Raw genomic sequence first — 25179 nt, 5'->3', positions numbered from 1 at the left:
ACGGGCGACCTGGCCATCTGCTCTGCATGAGACACGACACTATTAAAGGAATTCTGCAAAGACTACCTAAGATATCCCAGCAGTCATATTGGATAGATCAAAACCACGGATGCTTACATTAGCTCAACTGTCTCCTTTTATTGTGCTCAAAACTGCAGGGAGTGTGTGACGCTTCATGTGTTGTGATGTGCATTTTGTTTGGTATGAAGGTCTTCAGATTCCTTTCGACATGACAAGCGAGGAGGGCCGGCAGCCACGAGATGCTGACTGACAGTTATCACAAAACAATTCTCCTCACAGTTTCCAGTGATTCATATGTTATTCTCTAGGGATTGTGAGGGGGTGTTAGGGTGCTAATTGTAAGAGGTCCAACCTAGAGAGACAGAGCTAAATGGAAAATCACTACCCAGCCTCTGATGGATGACTCATGATGCCCCCCTTCTTCATTATCTTCAAGTATGATTCACTGCTCTGCAACTGAGAGTGAACGGTCCTGACTCCTACCTCACTGCACCACAGGACAGGTAGAAAGAAACTGAAGAAGGGTTTCTTTTTAAACAATTGAATCAAAACAATATTCCTAAGGTTCACACGTGTGTTCGTTTGGGCATGCTACAGAATGAGAATCACAGGGATGGGTTCAGCTGCAGGGTCTGCAGAGAAATCTCAGATGGACAGGTTTACAGTGTGTGTATGATAATTTCTCTAAACATTCAAATGTAACTTTGCCACTAAGTTTTGTCTGAAGTGTCTTCCAGAGCTTCCTGACGGCCAAATCCATATTCATCCTGGGCTGTCAGAACCCCCAGGACAGGTGCCCTGTGCCAATACAGAGAGGGAAAAACTATGTCTGAGGAATGCGGTGGTTCAGAAACTCAACAAATTTAACCAAGGCAACCGCTGCTGAGACAGCTGCCTAAACCTTTAATATCCTTTATTCATTTGTATTTATATTTGTGATATTAAAACAAGCATTAATTAAAAAAAACACAATTGTGCAGTGCAGAAGTTATTGTACTATATGTTATGCTGTGCAACAATAAAGGCAAAGTATCATGACGAGTTTTAGATATGAAGAGTTCTTCAAAATTTGAATGAATTTGATAGAGTTCCTTGAAATGTCAGTAGGTCTCATCACTGCATTACAGAGACACCATGTTCTTTCCTTAACCTTCAGACAGTATGTGGATTTAACAAGCCCTTATCCTCTCAGGCTCTGTTGCATTATGAACGTGCCCCTGGTTGAGTTTTACGATGCTGTTTCCTTTTTTTACTGCGGGACTGGATTTTTCCGTCTCGTGGAGGAAGCTCATTGCTGTCTCGGGATGGAAAGTTTTAGCTGAGAGAAAACATGCCCCGTGACTCAGATGAAGTCCTTGACTTCAGTTGAGTTCCGCTGTGGTGCGAAAATTATAACTGGCTTTGACCCTGATGTTCCGTGATGTTATGAATAGATAAAAATCTTTAATGTAAAAGAAAATACATGTGCTTTGCAATTTGTTTGCATGGTTTATATTTCACATTTGGTCAAAATTCAGTCATATTCATTAAATTCATTAAAATGTCCTTGACCATGAGACAGATGCAGACATCAAACTGAAGCTGGAAGAAATATGAAACATCTATTTAATGATTTCAGTCAAAGAAGCATTTCTTATATGATGAATTAGAAGAGGAATGTAAAATATATAAGCACAAAGTTAATCGAATTTGTGTCTGTACTGTCCTGTCTTTTGTGTTTTGCTTTGAATACATCTTATATAATTATGCTTCCATTGTGTATGAAGGTTGCTTCACTTGATTTCTTCCACCATGTCTGTGAACTTTCTTAGCCTCAATGGGTAAGAGAACATTGGTGCAGCTTACTTTTAAAAGAAGCTTTAATTTGACACCAAGATTATTATTTTACTTTGTTGTCATTTAATTGTTTAATAATTTATTTTCTAATAGTGTCTCTTTTGTCTGCAGTTATAACATGTAAAGATAGGGCAGAATGAGAACAAACTGACCAAATGAATCCCTACTTACTATTTTACCCCGTGGACATTAATGATGGACTATGAATGTGTGCTCTGGATAGTTACATAACTACAGTGGACACTCCTTGGATTAAACAACAGGTGTTGTTTTTAACAACTGAGCTACTTCTGTGTTTGGCCAGGAAACGTTTCAAAAACCAAATGTCAGCATTAGAAGCCTTTGTTTGCCATTAAAGTTAATATACGTTAACTGCAGTGATCAGGTTTATCCAGTTTATTGAGCAATTCTGGCATCAAATGGTGCAGAGGAAGCTGTCGGGTAAAAGCTTAACCTTCAAGACCCTCAATTGGTGTCAGATTAAGAAACAGACAGAGGATAGAGGCTCTCTGTCTTATTGCTGTAGGCACATAACACTCATACATCAAACAAACAATCCTGGCTTTCAACAACCTTTGCAAAAGATTTTAATTTGACTCTTAATTTTAGATGTTAAATTTAAGCACAGCTTCTCTCATGGTGTCAGGTTATAGACACCGTGCGAAAGGTGAGTTATGTGGCAACATGTCAAAGGCGATGGATTCAGTTTTCTAATTACCACTCGGAAGTCATCTGTCACAGCCAGGGGTGGCGGTATTGGGGGAGATTTCTCACAAGTTCAATGGAGTCAGAAGATGAGGTTTCTCAGGTTTATCAAAGAGGGTAGAAAAGGTTTTCAGTCAAAGGGAGGAGCGGGAGGAGTGGGAGGAGGTCTCTTCTTCTCGACACAGACAGAGCTGATTAAATGTGTTTCTGACCGCTGCCGATGATGCGGCTGAGAGATGGTATAGTTAAATAAAGCTGGGCTCAGACAAATTTATTTTGAAATCAGGCTGCATCACAAACATGAGGAGATCTTCACACATTCAATATAAACAAGACCACACTACACGATTAGAAAGTAATGGGGATATTATTAAGATTATTGCCCCAGAGGAGACGACACACCACCTCGTGTCTCTCATGTGTCCTCAAAGGGAAGCTGATGTAGACAAAGTGGAGATTTGGCGAGGAGCTACAACTTGCTGCCCAAAGCAGAATGAGTGTGGATGAGAAAATGATCAAGGGCACGTGGTCAGCATGAGATATTTATCTTTTCTTCAGGTGATATTTCAACAGTTTTCTGTTGAAATATTATTATATTATCTGTTAACTGTAGTGCATTATCTGACTTTAGCCAGAATGTTTACCAAAGCTTGATATCACCGTCAGCTGCTCAGGTCGCTCTGTCTCATTGACTGTTGGGGTTCAGCTTGGAAACGACACTCTCTAAATCTAAATATCAAACACCTTTAATGAGTATCAGGGAGGTTCCCGATTATTCTGCGGGCAGTTTGGGAGGTTCAAGAATGGAACTTGAACCCCTCACACTACCAGATAATCTGGGACGAACATCAGTACCAACCAAGGTAAGAGTCTTGGGGAAACAAATCAGGGTTAAATTGGCCTGAAAGGCTTACCTCTCTCTGTTGAATTTGAGCGAATGCAGGATCGCCGGCCGCCTCTGACGCAGATTCCACAAGTGTAGCGTGTCATCTGCACAGGCTGTGACCAACGCCCCCTAAAGCACAGAAAACCAGAAAGTATCAGTAGGGAATAATTACAGGGAGGCAGACGACACCTTGCCTTTTGGGTTCAAGTCCTGTGATCCTGGCTGATGAGATTTTGGAAGATTACACAAAAAGCGAAAAACATATCAGATTCAAGGTGTAGGGCACCAAGGACATACACATGGAAAGTGAACATTTAGCCACAACAACATGAGGTATGTACAGTCTTATATACACATAAAAGCAGAAATGAATAGGTTCAAAAAATACCAAAATAACATTGTATATATTGTAAAGCCAGTGGCTACCAGAACACACACACGACTTGAAGCTGAATTAAAACCTAGAGGAAGTTTTCAAATGACATCAGCGGGTTGGGAACCTGCTTCTGAGGGCAGCTAATTGTAATTACAGTGAAATTCCCACTGCGGGTTTGCTACCAGAGCGTCACTGTAAAGACTGGAGCCCAGTGAGAATTGGCTGTAGATTACAAACTTAATCATGGGATTAAAGACTGTACAACACGAGCGTATTTCACTGAATGTTTTCCCTTTGTTCAAATACATAACATCTGCTTAAGGGGTGATTATAGAATAATACTAAAACTATAGACCAGAAATGTAGAGTCGGGTGGATTTTGTGGGGACCATTATTATCTCTGGAGACAACATAGTCTTGTAATTGCACTCTGTTGGAAAATGACTTTGTCTGACTGATTGTCTTAACCATAAACTTGCCCAACTCTAATTATGAATAAATTACCTTAACTTTTCCTTGATTCATCTGATTGTCATGATTAACTAAAGTCTACTTTAAAAGTTTGTGAGACAAATCATTTGTCTTCCAAAAGCAAGCAACAGACAAGAAAGAAGTAATATACAACATAATTATTTGACTTTTATCCGCCCGCTGCCTCATATTTTGTCCGTCACTCTGTCTCCATACTGTTTTGCTGCTGTTTATCTTTGTCAAATTTGATTGAGAGGGAACCGGTGATGAAGATTACCTGGTATGTCTGGGTATTTGACCGTCTTAAAATTGATATGATTCTGTATTCCTATATTTATTTCATTTTGTTATTTACATAAAAAGCCATTATGACTTTGAAAACATACAGGGACAATATTTAGGTAAATGTGCATTAGTCATGCTTAGCCAAAGTTTATATATATATACATACATATACTGTATATAGAAGGAAACCTGGGGCCAACTTCAATGGACCAGAAGCAGCTGAAAAAAATATGAATAATGTTCTATGTAATTTACAGGTCATATGAATGAAGAATGATGATGAATCATCAGCCAGAATTCATCACCATGCAGCAGAGCCAAAGCTCAGCATTATTGCATTCTGCATTTTGAAATGTCTTTTTTGTTTTTGTTTATGTTACACTTCTCTTAAGATTCTATAGAGGATATTCTACTCAATACACATAAAGCTCTTTCTGTTCTCTGTATGTTAACTTATTCTGAGACCAACAGATGGAGTAAACTATTTTAAAACAGAAGTGTAATGGAAGCACTGGGCTGCCAGGTGTGATTGTGTGGCAAATGGTTTTCACTGCTCATGGGTCAGGTAGGGGGTCCCATTAGTAGAATTTTGCTAAGGACCCCAGGGAGTAAGAATCACCTCTGGGTAACTGCTTCATAATCTCCCTCCCCCTTACCCTGGTACTATGTCTGTATCTGACCCTATATGTTTAGCGCCAGGTCCTCAGCTCCATTATGGTATATTTGTGTCGACGGCTTGATGGCAACAAGGGTGAGTCAGCCAGGTTCAGCTATTGTACACAGCACAGGTAAAATGGCAGGGGCCAGGGCCAACAGAAGATACCTCTATACAAACTGAATAAATACCATTATGTTCACAAGGTTGGTGGATCAACATTTCATATTTGGCTGGTAATCACTTACAATAGCTCTCATTAAACACTCTGCATCAGAGAATCTATTATTGCTTGATTAACCAACTGTTCATTACATGGTCTGATACAAAGCCCTTTCTTAAGAGAGGTCCCTGAGTTGAGGCACAAAGCTTAAATGATTTTCTTCGGAAGTTCTTTAAACCTGAAAAAAAAAGCAATGAAAATCTGATTTTAACACTGAATATGAGGCTTAATAAATTATAAATAATAAAGTGTAATTTATGTTTCTCCTAAAACAAATTAATAATGATGCAGAGTTACTAAAATGTGAAGATTCTCTGTTTCTGAGGGAAGTGGGCTTTGTTAATAATATGCAATAAAAGAGTTTACCCTGCAATTTAAAACCATTAATCATTGTACCTGTTCAGAGGACTAGGAGGTCTGAATGTTCCAAAGATGAATCACTGACACTGGTCCCTGTAATGCACCTCATTAATGCAGCAGATGGCAAAGAGTTCCCAAATCATAAGTTCTTTTCCCTGTCATCAATTTTAAAGCAGCAACATAACATAGTCTTTTTGATGTTGGTTTGTCAGTGTAGTGTGTGGACTGTATAGACCGATGAAAACAAACTCGTTTTTGGTAACTGTAAACAATCACCTGCATCTCGTCCTTTCTTTTGAAAATACATGTACTATTAAATTACAAGTCTACAAGTCGTGTATAGAATCCCGCTGGCCCATCCTTCCTCTCTCAGCTTTGAACAACATCATTCTCACCTTTTTCCTTCCCCCGAGCAGTGTCTACACCCCTCCACCCATCACCACCAAACCTCATGTGACACCAATCTTCGACATCCCCCTCAGCCTCTTGAGACGTATTATTCATGACGCAACATAATGAATTCAGAAGACACAAACAAACGCATTCATTTGCCTATTCATACCCTCACAAACACAATGGCATGGTAGGGGCTTGACAACACTATAAAATAGGTGACAACTAAATACTTTGAATTGACTTCTATGTGATGTAGAAAAGACACTACAGTCAGGCAATTGGAAGTTTACATATTATATATTTGGACATTTATTTTCTATCAGCCCACCGTCAGTTGTTTTTTTTGGGGGGGGGCATTGTTTGGGCGATTTGACATTTCAGTTTGCTGATGTAATGCTCTGCCTCAGAGAAATAATTCAACTGTATAAATGAACCTACAAATTTGAACCCAATATATTTCATATGAAATGACTTTCATGCATTAATTCATTCATTCACTTTCTCTGTCTGTCTCTCTCTCTCACACACCTACTCAGCTGAAGTCTCTGACCTGCAGTTTATATGTTGATTTGTTTGAAACCACCACATTATCAACACTGATCACCACATAATGATGGATACTTTTCTTAAATGCATTAAATCTTGCATTCATTATTTTATTCACCCCCTCCTGACACCGCTTGCTCTCTTCCCCTCTCTCTCTCTCTCGCAGTGACACACAAACACAGGGTCATCTGACACGTGTGAATTCAGTCTGGGTAAAAATGAACATAATTTGGTCTTCATCAACACTGATGTCACGTTTATTTGCACACAGAGCGGTGAAATGAGATCTGATCACAAGTGGTCACAGCTCTTCCATAACTGCATTCACCAATAGTAGGGTGCGCCCCACACACACTTGTACAAATATATCGGTAATTGGCAGTTGCTGCTGACTGTGGCCCATTGGAAAATTTGAGTAAACCACCCAAACCCTGGAAGAGACCCACTCTTGATGCATGAAACAGATACGTACAAGGAGTGGGTTGAATATGCCTAATGGGGGTAAGCTGTTACATCTAAGTGAATGTGAAGAGGCTGGTCTGAAAATGTAAGTCAAACATTAGCAGGAAGGCTGACCGCCCACACAGTGAATCTAAAAGAGGACACTGACATGCTGCACAGCTATTAGTCGACCTGTCAAACGATGGGAGGACCTACAGTAATCACTGTGAGGGCCTGTTGATATACAAGAGACAAACACAAAAGCACATATTAGGTTGAATCCCACTCGTTTCACAATGAAAGTGCAACAATTCATTTGTAAATATGCACAAACTACAATGGCACTCAGCCGAGATCACAAGGAGGTGAAGGGGAAAATTACTCCATATAGGTTTAGCAGCACACAGCTGTTGCTAAACGTTATATATGTTGTTGTTGTTTTTTTAAGTGCACTTGACATTGGTTGATACACACAGTCCAGGTATCGGAATTGGTATCAGAAAGGGAAAAACCATTAATAGTCTCTGGAAAATGGCTGAGAAGGTAAAAAGAAAAGATTCCATGTTACAATCAACTGGTTTAGTAGTTTTTGTATAATCCTGCTAACAGACCAACACCAATGAAAACATAACATTCTTGGCAAAGGTTTTAAAACACACACACATGACGACTTCTACTTGAGCCTCCACACACATACTCAAAGCCAGTACCTGACACACACATACACACACACACTTCAGGCCCATACATATCCATTTGCCTCAGACAGACACATCACAAGTAGGCCAATGAGTGATGGAGAAGTGGGCTGAAAGAGCCAGTGGGCATAAAAAGAGACAGAGTGGTTCTACACAAAAAACAGAGAGAGAGGTAGGAGGAGCAAATGGATTAAAGAAGGATAAAGGATAAAGAGAATCACAGAGTGGAGAGAACCGTGTGACTCAGCTCCTGATCTTTAACACCAGGACCTGTTTTTCTTCTGCTAATACACCTACAGTATTCTGTTAGTAAACAACACATGGAATCAAACTGCAGCACACAGAGTAAGCTGTTGTGAAAGGCCTAAAAGAACCACTGCTATGTGTCAGCCCACACAGCAAAAACAGACAGCGAGGGGAAATAGTTTTAGAGACATAGAGGAAACAAATCTATGCATCTTTGAGCGAGCAATGATCCTAATGATCATTTGATTTAAGTGGTTCATTACAGAGTGCTTTGTCTCCTGCTGTCATCAGCTCCTCCACATTAAACAACTGAGAGTTTATAACTGATTCACAAACAAGACTGAGTGCTAAATATTGTAAACTCAAATATGTCAATATGTACTTTCAAAGATGGAAAAATCCATCTTTGAAAGTAACCACTGAATTGGAAACTAAATCTGCAGTCAAGAACAAAAACAACGGTGTGAAAGTGAATGCATCATTTATGGTGCCCATCTGCCAAAGGGGTACCAGGGTTATAGTTTCATGATTGATTGTTTTCACACACAAGGCAAACTGAGATCCTTTTCATGAGACAACTCGAGTGGTTGGATCATTTTATCCTCAGTGGTCTTGATTTCTGGGTTATGTAGTGGGCCAAACCCAACATGGACAAAATAAAGCTTCAGGAGCATTTTCTGATTTAATATTTACACAAATGTCCACATGGTAAAGATGTTGCTGTTTAACACAAAACACAATTTTACACCTGTACGCCTTAAACAAAGAACATCAATTATTGTGACCAGGGCTGACAGAAATTTTCTGGCAGCTCTCTGAAGCCGTTATTGAAAAGGTGGATGAACTTTGGTCGCCCATATATGAGACTATATATGGCATAGGAGACTAGAACCACTGAAATCAAATCATAGAGTCAATGAATTCAAATTGTATTAAGTATTGTAAGTAAATTTACTCAATTACTGTATTCAAATTTGAGGGACTACATTGTTAATTGCAAATGTACTTTTTAAGTAGCTAATTACTTTACAAATTAAGATATTTCCATACAAACAGTTAAAATCTTGATTTTAGATCAATGCAAATGTAATAATAAGAAAGTGCATTCATTATGAAAAGAAAATCCAACCAGCATCATAGACAGGAGAGCAGGAGTAGGGTGCCAGGCAACAGTGCGAAGGAGCGTGTACAAGGTGAGGTTGTGCTCTGAACGGTCATATAATGCTCAGCAAACATTGGTGTTGAATTTGACTCAAACTTTAAAAAATCGCACAATAACAAGTGAGTAAACCACCATAAAAAGGTGCATAAACACTATTTTATTTTGAAAAGTTATGTAAACAGTGTTCTGCCCTCGCTATAGCCCTGATTGTGACAAAGCCAAATCTGCAGAACTTTTGGAAATTGAGTCTTACCTGCATTTTAGAAGGTGCTTGATTTGTTGTACTTACTAAAAATGACTTATGTCAGATATTAGATGACAGTGCAACTTAAAGCACAAGTCTGAGGTTACTTATTAACAAATCCCATGAAATAAGAAATAATGATAAATACACAATTAATTAATTCTACTCACAAGCATTGCTTGAGTAGCTTCAGAGACAGAATTCCTCTCTACTCTTCACAAAAATAATCCAACACCGTGCATCCACCATTTAAAAAAAAGTAATTGTCTTCATCATTATCATAATCAAAAAAATAGACAAAGGACGACTATGTCTTACCTCATTGATGAGGAACTGCAGTTGAAGAACAGCTGCTCCGCTCTCATGCTGACAGTAGCAGTCCACCCCCGGCCGTCCCAGTCTGATGACATCACAGAGTCAAGGAAATGTGTACAGAGGTGCACTATGGGTATATCAGCACAGCATGGTCAAAAAGAGAGCATACCTTTATGTGTCAGTGATGGTGGTGTACTATAAGACAACACTTAAGGCAACACTTTAGCTCTACTGTTTGTACATTACACTGTGATGGACATGACTCTTTATATACAGTCTATGCTAATACCTCATACTGATTGATTTTTTTCTACAATACTATAATCAAAGGGCAGAGGAGTTTAATTATTTGTGTAAGAAGGGGAATAAATAAGTAAAGTTCACACCAATACCTGACACATTCAGTATGTTGGATCAGAGTGAAACTATCTGTGCATGATTTCTTTTTAAAACTAAACTTGAAATAAAAAACCTTTAACACTAAGCAGCTATGTGTGATCATTTGATAACATAGACCAACGTGATTTGAGTCTGTCCAGCCACCACACAGTGTACACCCATGCTGACAGACACAGTATTTACTGAACATGTACAGGAATAATCCTGTGATCAGCAAATAGATCAACATGCGGTTTGTTGCGGAGACAAGTATAGTTACCAGAGGAAGCAAAATCCCCAAGCACTTCCACAAGAGCAGGTGGGAATCAGCAGGAGGGGGAGATGACTCAAAGTGAGAACAGAGTCAGTTGGATCTGGTACAGGAGCAGTTATTTAACCACTATCACAGAATTCACTATAGTTGCTGCACAAGGTTCAGAACACAGCCACATGTACACAGAGTGGCAACCTGTTAAGTATTTCATTTTCCTTTGCTGATTCGCTCTTAATTAATCTTTTTGCATGGAAACCTAAAACATTTATATAATTGCATCATGAGTGCATCAAATTAAAGTATATGATAATAATAATAATGGAATTACAACCTTACAGTTTAATAGTCAATATTCAGGAAATATAGTTGCAATGTTATAATGCAGAGTTCTGTTTGAGTTATGAAGCTGAATGTGTTTGTCCTTTTCTAAATAAAATGTCAAATACCCAATGCTTCGAGCTTCGGTGATTACTGGAGAGGAGACATAAATATAGAAGTATACTCATTTTATTCTCAAAACAGCTGATGTCAATATTTAATGGTAAATGCATGTCAGTTCAATAGTCATAATAAAGTTCTGTGTGTCCGTTTTTTGTTTTGATTACCATTTATGTCACTACTTGGTTTATTATCATAAAACAATATTATTTGTAATATCTATTTGTATGACTTTTGTAAACAGGAGGATAGGATTTTATAATAATCCACCCATTTCTCATCATTTCATATAGTGGACAGTTGCTGTATCTTATGATTTCATGGAGTCTGAAAATGTAATAAAGCTCCAACTCAAAGCTCATGATGTGTCTGGTTTGCCCTTCTCCCTCTAGAGATTTCTGTCCACCTCACTTAACATCAATGGTTACCTTTCAGCACCCTTCAAACAGCTCAGGGCAAGGTGTAACATGTACGAGGAGCAAGTATTTGCTCTGTCAGTGAGAAACAAATAGAAAAACCTGAGTGACAGAAAAACATTCAGTTAATAATGAAAAATACGAGTAACAGGCGAGGGTAGGAGGCTTCAGTGCAAAGGTTTACCTGCTGTAGCTAAATGATGAACACACAGAGTTTGAATTTCCAAAATGCAACTGTGGTAATGCTCAGTAATGTTTTACATATGGCCGATAAGTCAGCACATTGATAGTATGCAGAGTAAGCCCGTCTCATTTCAGTTTCACAATGTACTCTGAAACCAACAGGGCAGAAACGTCTTGTCTTGCTAGACTGAATTATCACATCTACAGCAGCAGTGCTGAATTGTTGAACCAGGCTGCAGATCTCAGGTGCACTGAGGAGGAAAGACTCAAACAGTTCATGGTTCAAAATGCTGCTTGTGGCCTTCAGTGAAAGATGCATTTCAAATCTCTTCGAAATGTTCTTTTTAATTTTTTAATATTTTCCCAAATAAACAAGTATTTCCTATGGCTGCACTTCTTTCCTAAAACGGCCCGATTATCCTCCAGTGTGCAGAAGCCTTTAGAGTTGTTGCAGACTAAGGAACCTCTAAGAACAAATGTGACAGATCATGTGACACTTTGATTGTGCATAAATGGCCTTTATCAACATATCATTTAAGGGATTCATAGCAAACGTTTCAGCTTTTATAGTTTTTTTTATCAATGCTTATTTATTACACTCCAACATTAAAAAATTCAACAAGCAAAAATAATATTTAAATAAAAAGAGCTGCAGCAGGGGTTAGCATGCCTCAAATACTTTTCTATATATTTCTATCATGTGCTAGTGCAAACATGCATAAATGTTTTGTCACATTACAGTCAACACCTACATGCAGCCGACTTTTCCACACTTCAGCCAGTTGAGGTTCTATTAAGATCTCCTAGAGCTGATGTCTACAGTGTTGTTTTTATTCTGTTTCTGACATGTCTTTGATTCTACCAATAGCATATTATAATTCTTGTATTGTAATTACGTGACGGATAAACACCAGCAATGCTGACATTGGCTATAGAAAAGTACAACTTAAAAAGCTCCTTTCTTTTGTTTCAACTTCCTATAATGAAATTCCAAGAGAATGCAGGAACAGACCAAAAGTCTGCATCAATGTTTTGTGAGCACAAAGCATCACTGGAAAAAAAGTGGTCAAATAGGAATCCCCCAAAAGATTTCTGCCCCCTTTTCTCCGTCAGCTCTTCTTCATTCCCACTCAAAAACACAAAAAGGATAAAAAGACATTTTGCTCTCATGCACATTCATTGAGCCATCAAAACCAAAAGAAGCCTGCGCATTTAGTCAGTCTGTATGTATTTCTCCTCTGGATACCCACACAGCTGGTGACTGAAATAAATACAAGTCAGAGATGGCTGCTTGTGAGTGTTCACAGTGTGAGTGAGGCTTGCTATAGTAGGCAATACTGTACATACAAATCATATACAGATATCACAGGGGCTTAATGTTGTGTAAGTGTACAGTGGTGTAATTTTCTACATACGCTATGTACTATGTAGTGTACTTTCAAAATCAACTATTTGAAAGAAGATATATTTTCACATGGGAATTCTGCATGTATTATGGTCTGAGCTGTAATAGTCAACATAACAGGAGTAATAGTTGCTTTCTGAATATCAGTTAGAGTACACTTTAACATATAACCAAGAACAAACCGCTCTTGTCTATATAATCATATAATCACATATCACTGTCTTTGTTTTTGTTTTTTTTATAACATGGCTCATAACCACCCAGTGTTTCTAACCATCTTGGACCTAACATGGAGTAAACAGTTTCAATCTCTGCGTCATGACATTTACAGATATTTGAGAAGATTAACTCTAATCAAAGGTGGGCCGCATTACCAGCGATTAATTGATTCATTTCCAATAGAGGCACTTCAGCCAAATATCGGGGGTTAGGTTAGACTTCAGGTGGTGCTTTGAGAAATTATTATTCGTAGATCACTCTCACTAAGGTTCACTTTTATCAAACTTAATACCCGTAAGAGCCACAAAAGAAATAAAGCACATTTCAGCTTTATTAAGTTGGGAGCAGGGTGTGAGGATGTTGTCTGTCCACTTGCTGCTCAAAGATACCATCTGCACAGCCACTTTGCTAAATGGGCTAAAGTAATTACAATTCTCAGTGAATTATTTTCTGAATGTGGAAAAACAATCAAATTAGTTTCAAACAGGACGCTAAAGCAGAACACAATGGGCTCCGGTCACAAGGCTGTGTTTAGCTCAGCAGAAAGGGCAACACATTCAGTATGTCCACTGCTAGAAACAATGGCAAAGGCTCTTGTTTGTTTTGCAGTAACAACAAGCAAAGACAACAGAGGAAGGAATGGGGAGGCCAAGATTTTAATTGCATCACAGCCTGTTTGATGAAATTACCATAATTACCTGTGTAAACATTCAAGCCAAAATGAGTACAATAAGAAAAGACCAATCAGCTACTTTCAGTGGTAAATCAACATTTACACTGAAAGAGGTAGATCGATGTTTGTACACTATAAGTAAACACAGGGAAGTCCTCTACTTCCAGTCAGTATACAAATGGCAGGGCATATAGACAAAGCAGGGACTGTTACTTGTAACTGACCCCTATCTTCTGCAGAGTTACTTTCATTTACAGAGTGAATCAACATTTGCTTTGTCTTATAGTGCACAACACATCCAAATAATTTAAGAGCAATCTATTATCAGACAGGCCCAGAGAACTGTAGAAGATCCATGTTCCAGCTTCTATCTTCTTCCCAAGAGAAGACTTGCCTCTGTCCATTAAGCTTCTCAACTGTAACATGCAATGGCCATGAGTGTTGTGCAATGATATGTTATGAAATGTAGATGCTGACCATGTAGTCAGCATCTACATTGTCACCATTCTTACTTCTTAGGTATGTATGTGTATTGTAATTGTTGTACTGTAAATTTGCACATACTTTTTCTCCATCATATGATTTTGTACTATATGACTTTATGCTATTTGACAGGCTATGTATGATGTATGACCTCATATATGATAAATGACTTTATCTTCTGTGGAACAGCAGGCTATACTTCGATGTCCCTAAAATGCCATTCTAAAATGCCCATATATACCATGGGGACATGTGCAGAGAGGTTTGTTATGTGTGTGTGTGTGTGTGTGTGTGTGTGTGTATATATATATATACATATACACACACACACCTAGTTTATACCATATTTAATTACATGGTGGCACTAACTGAATCAGATAAACGAGTCAGCAACATCACATAAGATACCTTCTAGGACAATGTTGGTGCAGTATGATGTTGAATGTGTAACAATGTACCAGACTAGCAGAGCCACATTTATTATGAAGATGAACAGTGCTGTGTATGTGAACCACGTAGCCAGTCAGTTGTAATGTGCCGAATCACAAGCTATAACCATAGACCGCATATAAAAAGGCTTTAACAGACCTCTCTGCAACACACTGTATTTTCAAATTCTTCTGTCCATGCCATATGTACGACTTATCTTAAAAACAGAGTCGGGAGACTAGACTGTTTATTATTTACAATAACAAAACATTTAATTTCGGTATGAAATTAATAAAATCACAACACAATCATAAACTGTCCATATGCTCTGACCAGATAATTCTGGTGTCGATGAGAACACCAGGAAACAGATAAAAGTATATTTTTTAAATGTCAAAACCCCTTATGAATATGCAGCATTTAATGAACACATGCACAGTGATCATGTTCTGTCCGTATGTGGAGCATACTGTGCTTTGTGTGTATATGATGCTCATTTAATTTCAGACATCGTCTTCTGCACAACTGAAAGTGATGATAAACATAAAACACTTCTATGGTGTGTCAGTCATTAGCATGTTACTGTGTTTCCTGTGAGGGGTATGCATGATGAGTCCTCCACTGATGTTGTGTCTCCCTCTGGACCAATTAGCAGCCAAAAACAAACTATTTCTTCCAGAGTTCCAATAAGATTTGACAGGCAACCAGTTTTTATGTGTAAAACTATTCTCACTGCTTCCACATTCTGCTCAAACGAAATACCTAAATTCTGATTCCATGTTGTCTTGTCTGTATGTACACTGCATCACATTTCCAGTTTTCTCTAAAATGAATCATCATTGTTATTCCGGTTTGCTGTTACTCGTCATATTAAAAACCATGTTGTTTGACAATGGATGAAAAAACATGGCTGTTATATCAGAAAAATGTTCAAAGGTGTGTTTTTGTGTCAAAGTACAAATGCTACAATTAATTACTCTTGGATTGTGATTGTAGGAGCCATTGTTGTTACAGTACTGCTGATTACTGCTTTTTCTCCCCAGTAATTACCTTCAAATAAAAATGTTATGTTATTTTATATTGTTGTATTTGATGCATTTGTACGTGTGTATTCTGAGTATTACTGCCGTTGAAGTAACTGTTTATATACTCACATCACATTACGGGGACTGTTAATAATAGACATTTTAGTGTCCCCACTCTCAAATATTCCTTGCACTTTGTTTTTAAAATGAATCATACCGGATGAAGAGTTGAACATGTTGAAAATAGTCAGTGTCTGCAGAGAGGTCTGGTACAGCCTGTGATTTAGCCACAAACATAGAATAGTGTGACAAAGGCAGGTACTCAAAACAGCAATCTAATTTTAAGTTAAAGCCATTAAACTTAAACTTATGTATGAGCAGTTGTGTTGAGTGTGTGAGTTCTTCCAACATGAGCCTAGATTTAATGTTAATACTGGATAAACAGTGTTTGACTTTTTCTGAAGTCTTACATCTACATGTTTACATATTACAAGTTACCAGTACTCTGGTTTCCTTGCAAAGTCCAAAAAAATGACTGTAGCCCAATGTCAGTGGATTAGCTAAGTGCTAGATAATGGATTGATGGATAACATTCTTTGTTATTTATCTTTGACTTGAGCAGAGCTGTACATTTGTTCTTTCTTTTTAGTTGTGAACAGTCAAGTTTATGATATAATCTGAAGATGTGAAAAGATAACTGAGAATTGATTTTGGCTACGGATGCATGGAATGATATTAAAACCCGAGTGCTACAAAAATCAAACTTATCATCAAATATAATTCACATCCACTTGACTTGACACCACAGTTGGGTGGTGAAGTCAAAGTGGTGGCATTTTACACTGCACTTCTTCTTTTAACTGTGAGAGACTAGATTCTCCTATTTATAGAATGGCTCCATAAAGAGATTTATGTTTGGGCTTGTGTGTGTGACTGACAGGAGTCACAGCCTGTCGGTACTGCTGTGTTGGCCACTTGCTTGTCACAGCTCGACACAGTTTTTTCACTTGGATTTTCTGTGGTAAACTAGAATTCAGGTTTCAATTTTCTCCAGAAACCTCAGGGTTAAATTTCACATCCTACGACCATGTTTTTCTTCAAGCAGTGGTAGTAATGCCCCGGCTGGGTCGTCACTCAAAGTGCTGACCTTTAAATTCATAGTTGATTACAGCCGTGCAATTTCTCAAAATCACACCTCTTAAATAAATCCCAGTGTGATTGTTTCTCAATCCAAATGGTCTGTTATCCACTCATCCCCCTCTTTTTCTCTCCATCCACACTCAAAAATCTCTGCTTCATGCTGAATGAATCTTGTCCTGCTCTTTTCTTCTCCTTCTCTCTGTGTTTGTGTGTGTGTGTCTCTTAGTGTGGTGTGTGTCTGTTTGATTTTGAAAGGGGGTGTAAAATAACTGTTTTGTGTGTGTTTAATAATGCTGGTGGAGCAGTGGGGACACAGCTGGGCAATTTAGCTTTGAGCATAAACATCTCACAGCAGAGTGGATACAGAAAAAGGTGTGTGTGTGTGCAGAGAGTGTGTAATTGTGTGTCTAACTGTGTGTGGGTACTCTATACAGCTCTGTGCAAAACTACTCTTACTACTCTTACTGGCAGAGCCGACTTAATCTCTGACATGCAGGTGATGCTGTAAACACGAGTCACTAATGTGTACAGCTAACATTTTATATGAAGATAGTTCAATTTTAACTGCAGGTACTTGTTCACATATGTACCTCTCACTATGTGTTAACATGTAACATGCCTATGTTTAAGTAAAACTGTCAATTTATATTCTTTAACATGAAAAACACACTTGTGTTGTCATTAACTTGTTTGCACTGTTGTCATTACTTACTAAACAAATGAAGCTTGCTATGATCTTGTGCAAGTCAAATTCCATTTTGCTAATTAATTGTTTGCTGTTTCCAGCTAAAGAATCATGCATTAGGTTCTCCATGAATTTAATGGCTACATACGGTGCATGATATATAAAAAAGCTAAAGCTTATAAACCCAAAGTAACTAACTGATATGGCACCATTCTTGTTCTACAGGGTGGGGCAGATTAAATACCTTGGGCAAACTGCCCTAAATGTAATAAAGAGCAGGACAAAACCACTAACATTACCATACACTCTTGATTTAGTAAGCAATGGTGATTGGCTCTGGTCTTAGCAGTGCTATTAATAACAACACCGAAGGGCTGATGTTACCCACGGATTCAATTTAGTCAATTCATACACTTTGAGGAAGTGGTTCTAAAATAGGGGTCCACAGCACACTGCCAGGGGGACCGTGAAAACCTCTACGTTTAGCATGAAATATGGGTATTTTGTGTTGACAGGGTGTAAATATTTTTCCAAGACATTTATTTTTTGTTACATTCACATATATAAGAAGTATAAAAAAAATAGCCATGCCAATTTATTCCAAGGAAAATACATTAATACTTATACCCACTAAAATTGTATTATTATTGTTATTGTATTATATTATTAATATAACTTGTAGGCTTGTATGTTTAAGACCTGCACAGACACAAATAACATGGTCACAATCAAAAGTCACAAATATACGCAATGTAAAAACTGCACACAGCCCAACATTTAGGTAGGTTACCTCTGTGCTAATGTGCACAGGGCATTTAATCCATTTCATATGTTTTTGTTTTTTTCTTGAATTTTGTCATTGGCCAAAAAAAGGATTTCAGTATTGGTCTTACAAGCACCCAGATGTTGTAAACTGACAAAACTCCAAAGCTTACATCAAGTGTGGACAACCTATGTTCACTTTCATCTGAGGAAGTGGCTGGGTGAGGCTATATGACTGCTGGTACTGAACCAAAAAAGGTGTCAATTAAATGGTAGCTGCCGTCAGTCAGCCAACTTTTAATTTTTTCTTGAGTCTAGTCTCGCTGACATTTTAAATTCCTCTGTTTATTTTTGACCTGTGGGAAAAAGTGTTTACTGTGGCATGGAAGACATTTCTTTCTGTAGCACGCAGTGCTTATCCTTGTATTACATGAAAGCTGCTGTCAAAGAGAGGACAGCTGAACTGAAACCTCTTTCTGCTATGAATCATTTTAATTTATACCTCCACCAAGGAAGTTATGTTTTCATCCCTGTCCATTTGTTTGTTGGTTGGTTGGTTTGTCAGCAGGACTACAGACAAACCTTTGGAGGCAGCATGGGACATGGACCAAGAAAGAATTGGTCTAATTTTGGGCGTGGATCTGGAGAAAGGGGGTGGATGCAGGAATTTCACTTTCACAAATCCTAGGGAATAATTTGTGGGTCTTGATGGCATATGTAAGGAAGTGATCTATGAGTGTGTGCAATTTTGTGCAGCTTGATAGATTTTAAGGGACTATTGACCTTGGTAGAGTTATGCGCTCTACTGAGTGCCATTCAAGTTATACAAAGGATTGTGTGAATGTCTACATAATTAACAATCCGGACACTCAGTCAATCACTTCTAATGTGATTTACTGGGAAAGACAAATCTATCATACTAAAAAGGCTTTTATTAGTTTACACCTCAACCTTTAAATGCATTTCATCAGGCACACTACTTCCTTTACTGCTCACACCACATCAGATGTGGTGGAAGCTGTCAGAAAGGGCATTTGTCTTGCTCAAGCCATCTTAATTTAAATATATGTGCATGTAATTGGCTATTTGACTGTTTCACATCATTGTGATTAAAATGCTGAAGCACATCTGCTTTCTGCAGACTTTGTCTTTCATTCCAAGGACACCCAGGCCACAATCTGTGTTCACTAAAATCTCAGCTGATTGTCATTGGATAAGACTGTAGTTTGGTGCTTATATGTAATACATATAATCTGATGTAGAAATAAATCTCATTATTACATGTTTCCATGTGCATTTAGCACATTAATTTCCCATACTGCACTTTTGTATCCTTTATTAAACTTGTTGTTATTTATTAATCCACTCTGACCATAATGATGATTTCTTTCCTTGTCTAATATTAGCATTTTCATTACATTTAAATTTAATTTACTATCCTTTTATCTTTGAACTGCTAATAGAAAATATTTGCTGTACTTTGTAGATCACTTTGTTTCCCCTCTGTTACATGTCATTGCCATAAATGTCATACCGAAAACCATTCATACTCAGCATTTTTAACAAAATTACACCATAACAAGTTCATTCATTCTCGTAAATTCTACAATAATAGCTGCAGAATAACATCACACAAATGTACAACATACAAAAATATTCACTCCCACAATTTCTCACAGCCTCATTCAAAAACACTACATCACTGTGGGGCAACATTTCAGTTATTAACTCCTCCTCATCTCCTCTGACAAATGAAATCTTATACTTTTCAATTTCAACAATTATTGCTTCTGTTAACTATCATTATGTAGATCATTACATCGTGAATTAGTGTCTGGTAACATTATGTTCAGGATGCACCACATCCAAACACGAACTCTGCCCCTGGAGCTCTGTATTAACACCCTTCTGCTGTGCACGACGTAGAAACAATTTAAACTAGAAGCACAAGAAAAGATATCAGGTGCTAGAGGTGGGGTACACCCTGGACAGGTTGCCAGAGTATCCCCGGGCTGACATAAACAAACAAACACCAATTCACACCTACTGCGTAATGTGAAGTCTCCAATTAACCTTACCCTTACCCCAATCTACATGTTTTTAGACTTTGGTAGCCGGAGCACCCATGAGAAGACCTAAGCATACTCCACACAGAAAGTCCTCTGTGGATCCAGGATTCAAACCCCTTTTGCTGTGAGGAAACACTGCTAACCACCTCATCACGGTCCAATTATGATTACAGTCACCCGTAAAGTACAGTTATGGCAGAGGACATTGTAGAAAACTATGAGTATGAAAGATTTAAACATCTGGTGCCCTTGAGGGTCTTTAAGACACCCTTTGACTACAACTCTATAACTGAATTTGACCTGAAACTATGAAAAAGTATATTCATCCTCCAAAACCATGGTTTGTGATGGGAGGTTGTCATGTGAACCCCTCTCTCCGATTTGAGCTCAACCTGTAAATTATATTTTAACAGAATAGGACCTTATTCCTTTTCTGCTCTGGCAAAGCTGTTATCGTTCGTATCTAATTTGACATTTCTGGCAAAAACCTTAAATGCCAGAACCACAGACTCTAAAGAGCACCACTTTACTTCTGTGAACGTGATCAAATATATATGTGTGTAATAATGCTACAGGTGTTCTATTGCATGGGCCACGGTTGTACCTTACTGCCATGCATGACAATCATGTATAAGCAATTACACACACATGCCTGAGGTTGCACACCCTTTGCATGCTCTTGGCTGCATCTCAGTGAGCAGCTCAGTGAGTAATTAACCTGCAGATAACCTGCTTTGAGGCAATAAAATTGGTGCCCTAGAAGCTGAAAACATGTCTGCAGTACAGAGACTTTTATAGGTCAGAAAGGGAATGGACTGCAAATGCACCAGCCTGAGGTTGCTTTCATAAACCAGTAAAGGAAGAGAATCAGGATAAGCCTGGTGCGACTCTGTCCTCAAAATAACGTTGTAAAAAGTGTCACTTCTCGAAAAGCTTAAAGCTTGTATGAGTGAAATTTTAATTCAAAACTTCAGTATCAAAAGAAGTGTTGTTACAGACATTAATGCAAGCAGATGTGGTTGAAGGTACAAAAAGCCACAATAATAAATGTTGTATTGTTAGTAATAAATAGTAGTAAAACTCTTGATAGAACAATTCACTCAAGAGGCCAGCACTTAGTGGGATTTATGAATACCTGGCACAATTTTTTGCCGACTCATATCAGCCAAACAGTGCCCCTGTGCATGTGCAAGTCCAGCTTAGAGCCTGCACATGTTATTGTTTTCTGCACAGGAACTATACTTGGAATTTACAAAATGTATTGTTTTGTTGCTTAATCATCGTTGATAGCACAGAAAAGTAGATACGTTTCATGATTCAGTTACCCTACTTTTTACGCATCGATGCATCCAGGCTTGTCAAAAACAGTAGTTACAGCTGTTACAGTAAGTGGTCACGGCTTGTAGGAATATGATAATAAAATATTGTGTGTATTGGATTTCTGTTGATTTGATTGCTATTTTCTATGTGACCATTACTCCAATTAGTCTTCTATGATATAGTGTCACAAAATATTTAAGAAATGTGTATTCAGTTTAAGAGTAGTAGCTTTGCCTTTTCATGAGGTAAACCAACATCTCCTGTTAAAAGGCAAAATCAATGACCTTCTTACGGAAAATATAATTCGAGGCTTGTCCTCCAACTGCCAAGATGTACAGTAAAGGACAGAGCAGCCAATGAGGATTCAATGTGCCAAGTTAAAATGAATTGTCAGATGCTGATGTTGGCACCAGCTGAACGGTTCAATCACAGGAGGTGATAAAATGGAAAGCCTTCAAGACAAATTTAGAGCGTGAGAGCAATACGACTTTGGGTACATGTCCGCCTAGATCAATCACAGTGAAGCAGCAAACCAGCCCACAGTATATCTGAGTAGATGAACCTTGTTTCCAACACACACAGGCACTGACATTTTGGTAGCCTGATAATAAAACAGATTTGCCATTTGGTCACCACACATTATTCGGTCTGACAATGCTTTCCACTCAGCTAAACTGATTCTGCAGGGGGTTAATTTTGTGAATTAAGTTGACGCTGTGGAACAGTAAGTGTATGCATTATGACAGAGCATAATGTGTGGTATCTTCTTATCAGAGAACATACACAGAGCCATCATGCTAATGTAAGCTTGCTAACCAAGGTAGGCAATTAATGATTGTTGCTACGTTCATTTATGTTCTAACAATGTGTAAGCATGTTTCTAATATGCAACAATTGCAATGTCGTTAATTTGACGGAAGACGGAAATGGCATCGATTAACTTTCACACCTAAACTATGGTCTGAGTACAAGGTTCATGTTTGTGTTCCCTTGTTTACGTTTGATTCAGTTAGCTTTGATTTCACATTGCAATTGCAAACATATGTCCCATTGTCATAACCAACGTTGGATGCATCTACCTATACCTAGCAGTGATTGATTTATAGACAGCTGTGCATCTGATGTCGGTGTGTTGTCAATTGGGCAGGTAGTAATCTTTCCATTTGAATAGAGCAAATGAATGAATTGGTTTATTTTGTTAACTTCTGTGCCACTGTACATCATGAGCAGTATTTAACAATTGTTTGAATGCACCCAATGAACGTCCTTGTAGTTCAAACATTATCTTACTCTGGATCAGGGTCTGAGGCACCTTTCACACCTGTCATTTGGGTTTATACTAAATTGACAAGTTCGAATGTTTGGACTCAATAAGGCAGGTGTGAAAGCGCCTTTAGTTAATGTAGATTAAATTAAATCAGTGCTCAAACAAAGCCTGGCTACCTTCATCAGCTTGTTTCTTACATACAAATATGTACTAGAATACACACACCATACACAAGCATGGCCTTAGAAATCTTATGTACACATGTATCACTCCCCCACACATTTGCATCCACATGTCAGCAAATCTTAGACTCCATGCACTGGGGATTATATTTGCATTTTAAATTAACATGTAAGTGTCAGCATGAGTCCTGTAAGCAGTGTTTCGAAAGGTATTAAAGACAAATTAATTTTCTGCTTTCAGGCAACAAAATTATTACAGATATTACCTAACATTAGGTTTTTAAAAGCTTGCTTGAGCTTTTTGTAATACCTAAGCACATCACAAAAGTGCCAGCCTCAAAATTTATGCAAGCTTCTGTATATACAAGCAACACTCTTCTTGTTTAAATCCCCCTTTTCCCTCGCTCCCTCATCTTTTCTCTTTTCTGTGAAGAAGACCAAGTAAGACCTGTGCCTGTGTGTGCACATTTTAGACTTAAGAGTTTTTTTTCCCCCTTTCAGTATCCAAAGATTATCTTCCATTTGTTTTTTTTTCTATCAACCTGGCTTCTTTCACCTGCCACTTAGCTGTCTGCCACAACCCCTGCCATTTCTGTCTGCATCCCCACCCCCTCCATCCTTTGTCTTTCTTTCCATTTCCCTTCATTTAACGTTTATTATAGCCATCATTAGCTTGCCCTCTCTTGCTCCTACTGTTCCTCTTTCTCCACACAGTATCTCTGCCTAGATAGGGAGGCATTGAGGCACGCAAAGAAGCAGGCTGGGGCTGAGCTGTGGGTCATAATGATGGTGCTGGCTTCTATAAAAAGCCTGGCAGGGAGCTGAATCGATATCTCCTGTTGTCAAATCGCACGTTACCCAGAGAGAGCGACAGAGGATCTTGAGATTCTACTGGCTGCTGCAGTGTGTGCACTCTGCGTGTGTGTGTGCTTCTTGTATCTGTGTGATTCTGAAGTGCTAGCGCAAGTACCGTGGTGGACTCGGCCACAGCAGGACCTTGTATTAGCTGCACTTAATTCTTTGGAGCAGAAAATCTTTCTGGGCGTGTCATCGTAGTACTTGCCAAACAGCTCAGTCCTGCTCTTCAGAGACCTGGAACATACACACCCATGTGACAGATCATTTCAAACAAGCCCTGTTAAGAGATTAATTTTTCTACATCTTACTACTGGTCGTATTATTAATTCATATATGTCATGTGTATATGTACCTGTTTAGTAGTATTTTATTGAAGTAAAATATGCACAATACATATGTGAACTGTAGGTCTGTTTTATACAGTTCCTTAAAATATTCAGTGACAACAACTTAGCCTAGGATAAAAAATACTGTGTTGTTTTACATAGATGGATTCTGGCCATTTTAAGGGGTCTTCTGGAATGAGACCTGAGATTAGGACTGGGTCTTTGCATGTAATGTCTTCACAAGTAATGCACATCATAAACCTCTATGTTTATAGTGTTCATGTGCATATCTAACAGTAATGCAAAGGGTTAATGTTTAATCTGTTAGATATGTGTGTGATCCATCCTCAGTAGTACATCCTGCTTTTATCACTCAGTAGGAGCTCTAGATGTTCAAAAGCTGCAGAGCTGCTGACAGGGTGAACAGTAAAAAAAAAGAAAAGTAGGACGGAGAGAGAGCCAGGCAATTAAAAATAAAAAACACAGCACAACCTTGCCCTGTCCTTGGAGCTACACATGTACTGCACCTGTACATGTATGAATATTTTGTAATACATCTATAATTACAGTATATGACCAAATTTATGTGGACATCAAGGACACACTATGATGCTGCTCTTATAACAATGTCACCTGCTGCTGTTTACAATGTGAAGAGTTTGTTGCGAAAGCATGTTAACGGGATAGCTATGCTGATAGAGGGGTGGGTGAAGTGTTTGAGTCCACAAAACACTTTTGGAGTTTCAGGGGTAAACAGCATTGCAGCCAAATCCAATAAAAT

At 38.3% G+C, this 25179-nt stretch overlaps 1 protein-coding gene across 15 annotated transcripts in view; it reads right to left on the bottom strand.

Moving 5' to 3' along the window:
* The window catches only part of stxbp5l (syntaxin binding protein 5L), a 121918-nt gene that overhangs the window by 59152 nt on the left and 37587 nt on the right, over positions 1 to 25179 (bottom strand). For all 15 annotated transcript variants that reach the window (XM_020089623.2, XM_069532791.1, XM_069532792.1 and 12 more), the window contains exons 3-4: positions 9870 to 9951; positions 3477 to 3577 (exon numbers count right to left, since the gene is read on the bottom strand). In XM_020089623.2, the coding sequence (XP_019945182.1) occupies positions 3477 to 3577; positions 9870 to 9951 (183 nt within the window). The remainder of the gene's footprint in view (positions 1 to 3476; positions 3578 to 9869; positions 9952 to 25179) is intronic.

Source organism: Paralichthys olivaceus, chromosome 10 (genome assembly GCF_024713975.1).
Source record: "Paralichthys olivaceus isolate ysfri-2021 chromosome 10, ASM2471397v2, whole genome shotgun sequence".
Lineage (NCBI taxonomy): Eukaryota > Metazoa > Chordata > Actinopteri > Pleuronectiformes > Paralichthyidae > Paralichthys > Paralichthys olivaceus.
The sequence above is the reverse complement of the archived record's forward strand: the minus strand, read 5'-3'. Positions and strand labels throughout refer to the sequence as shown.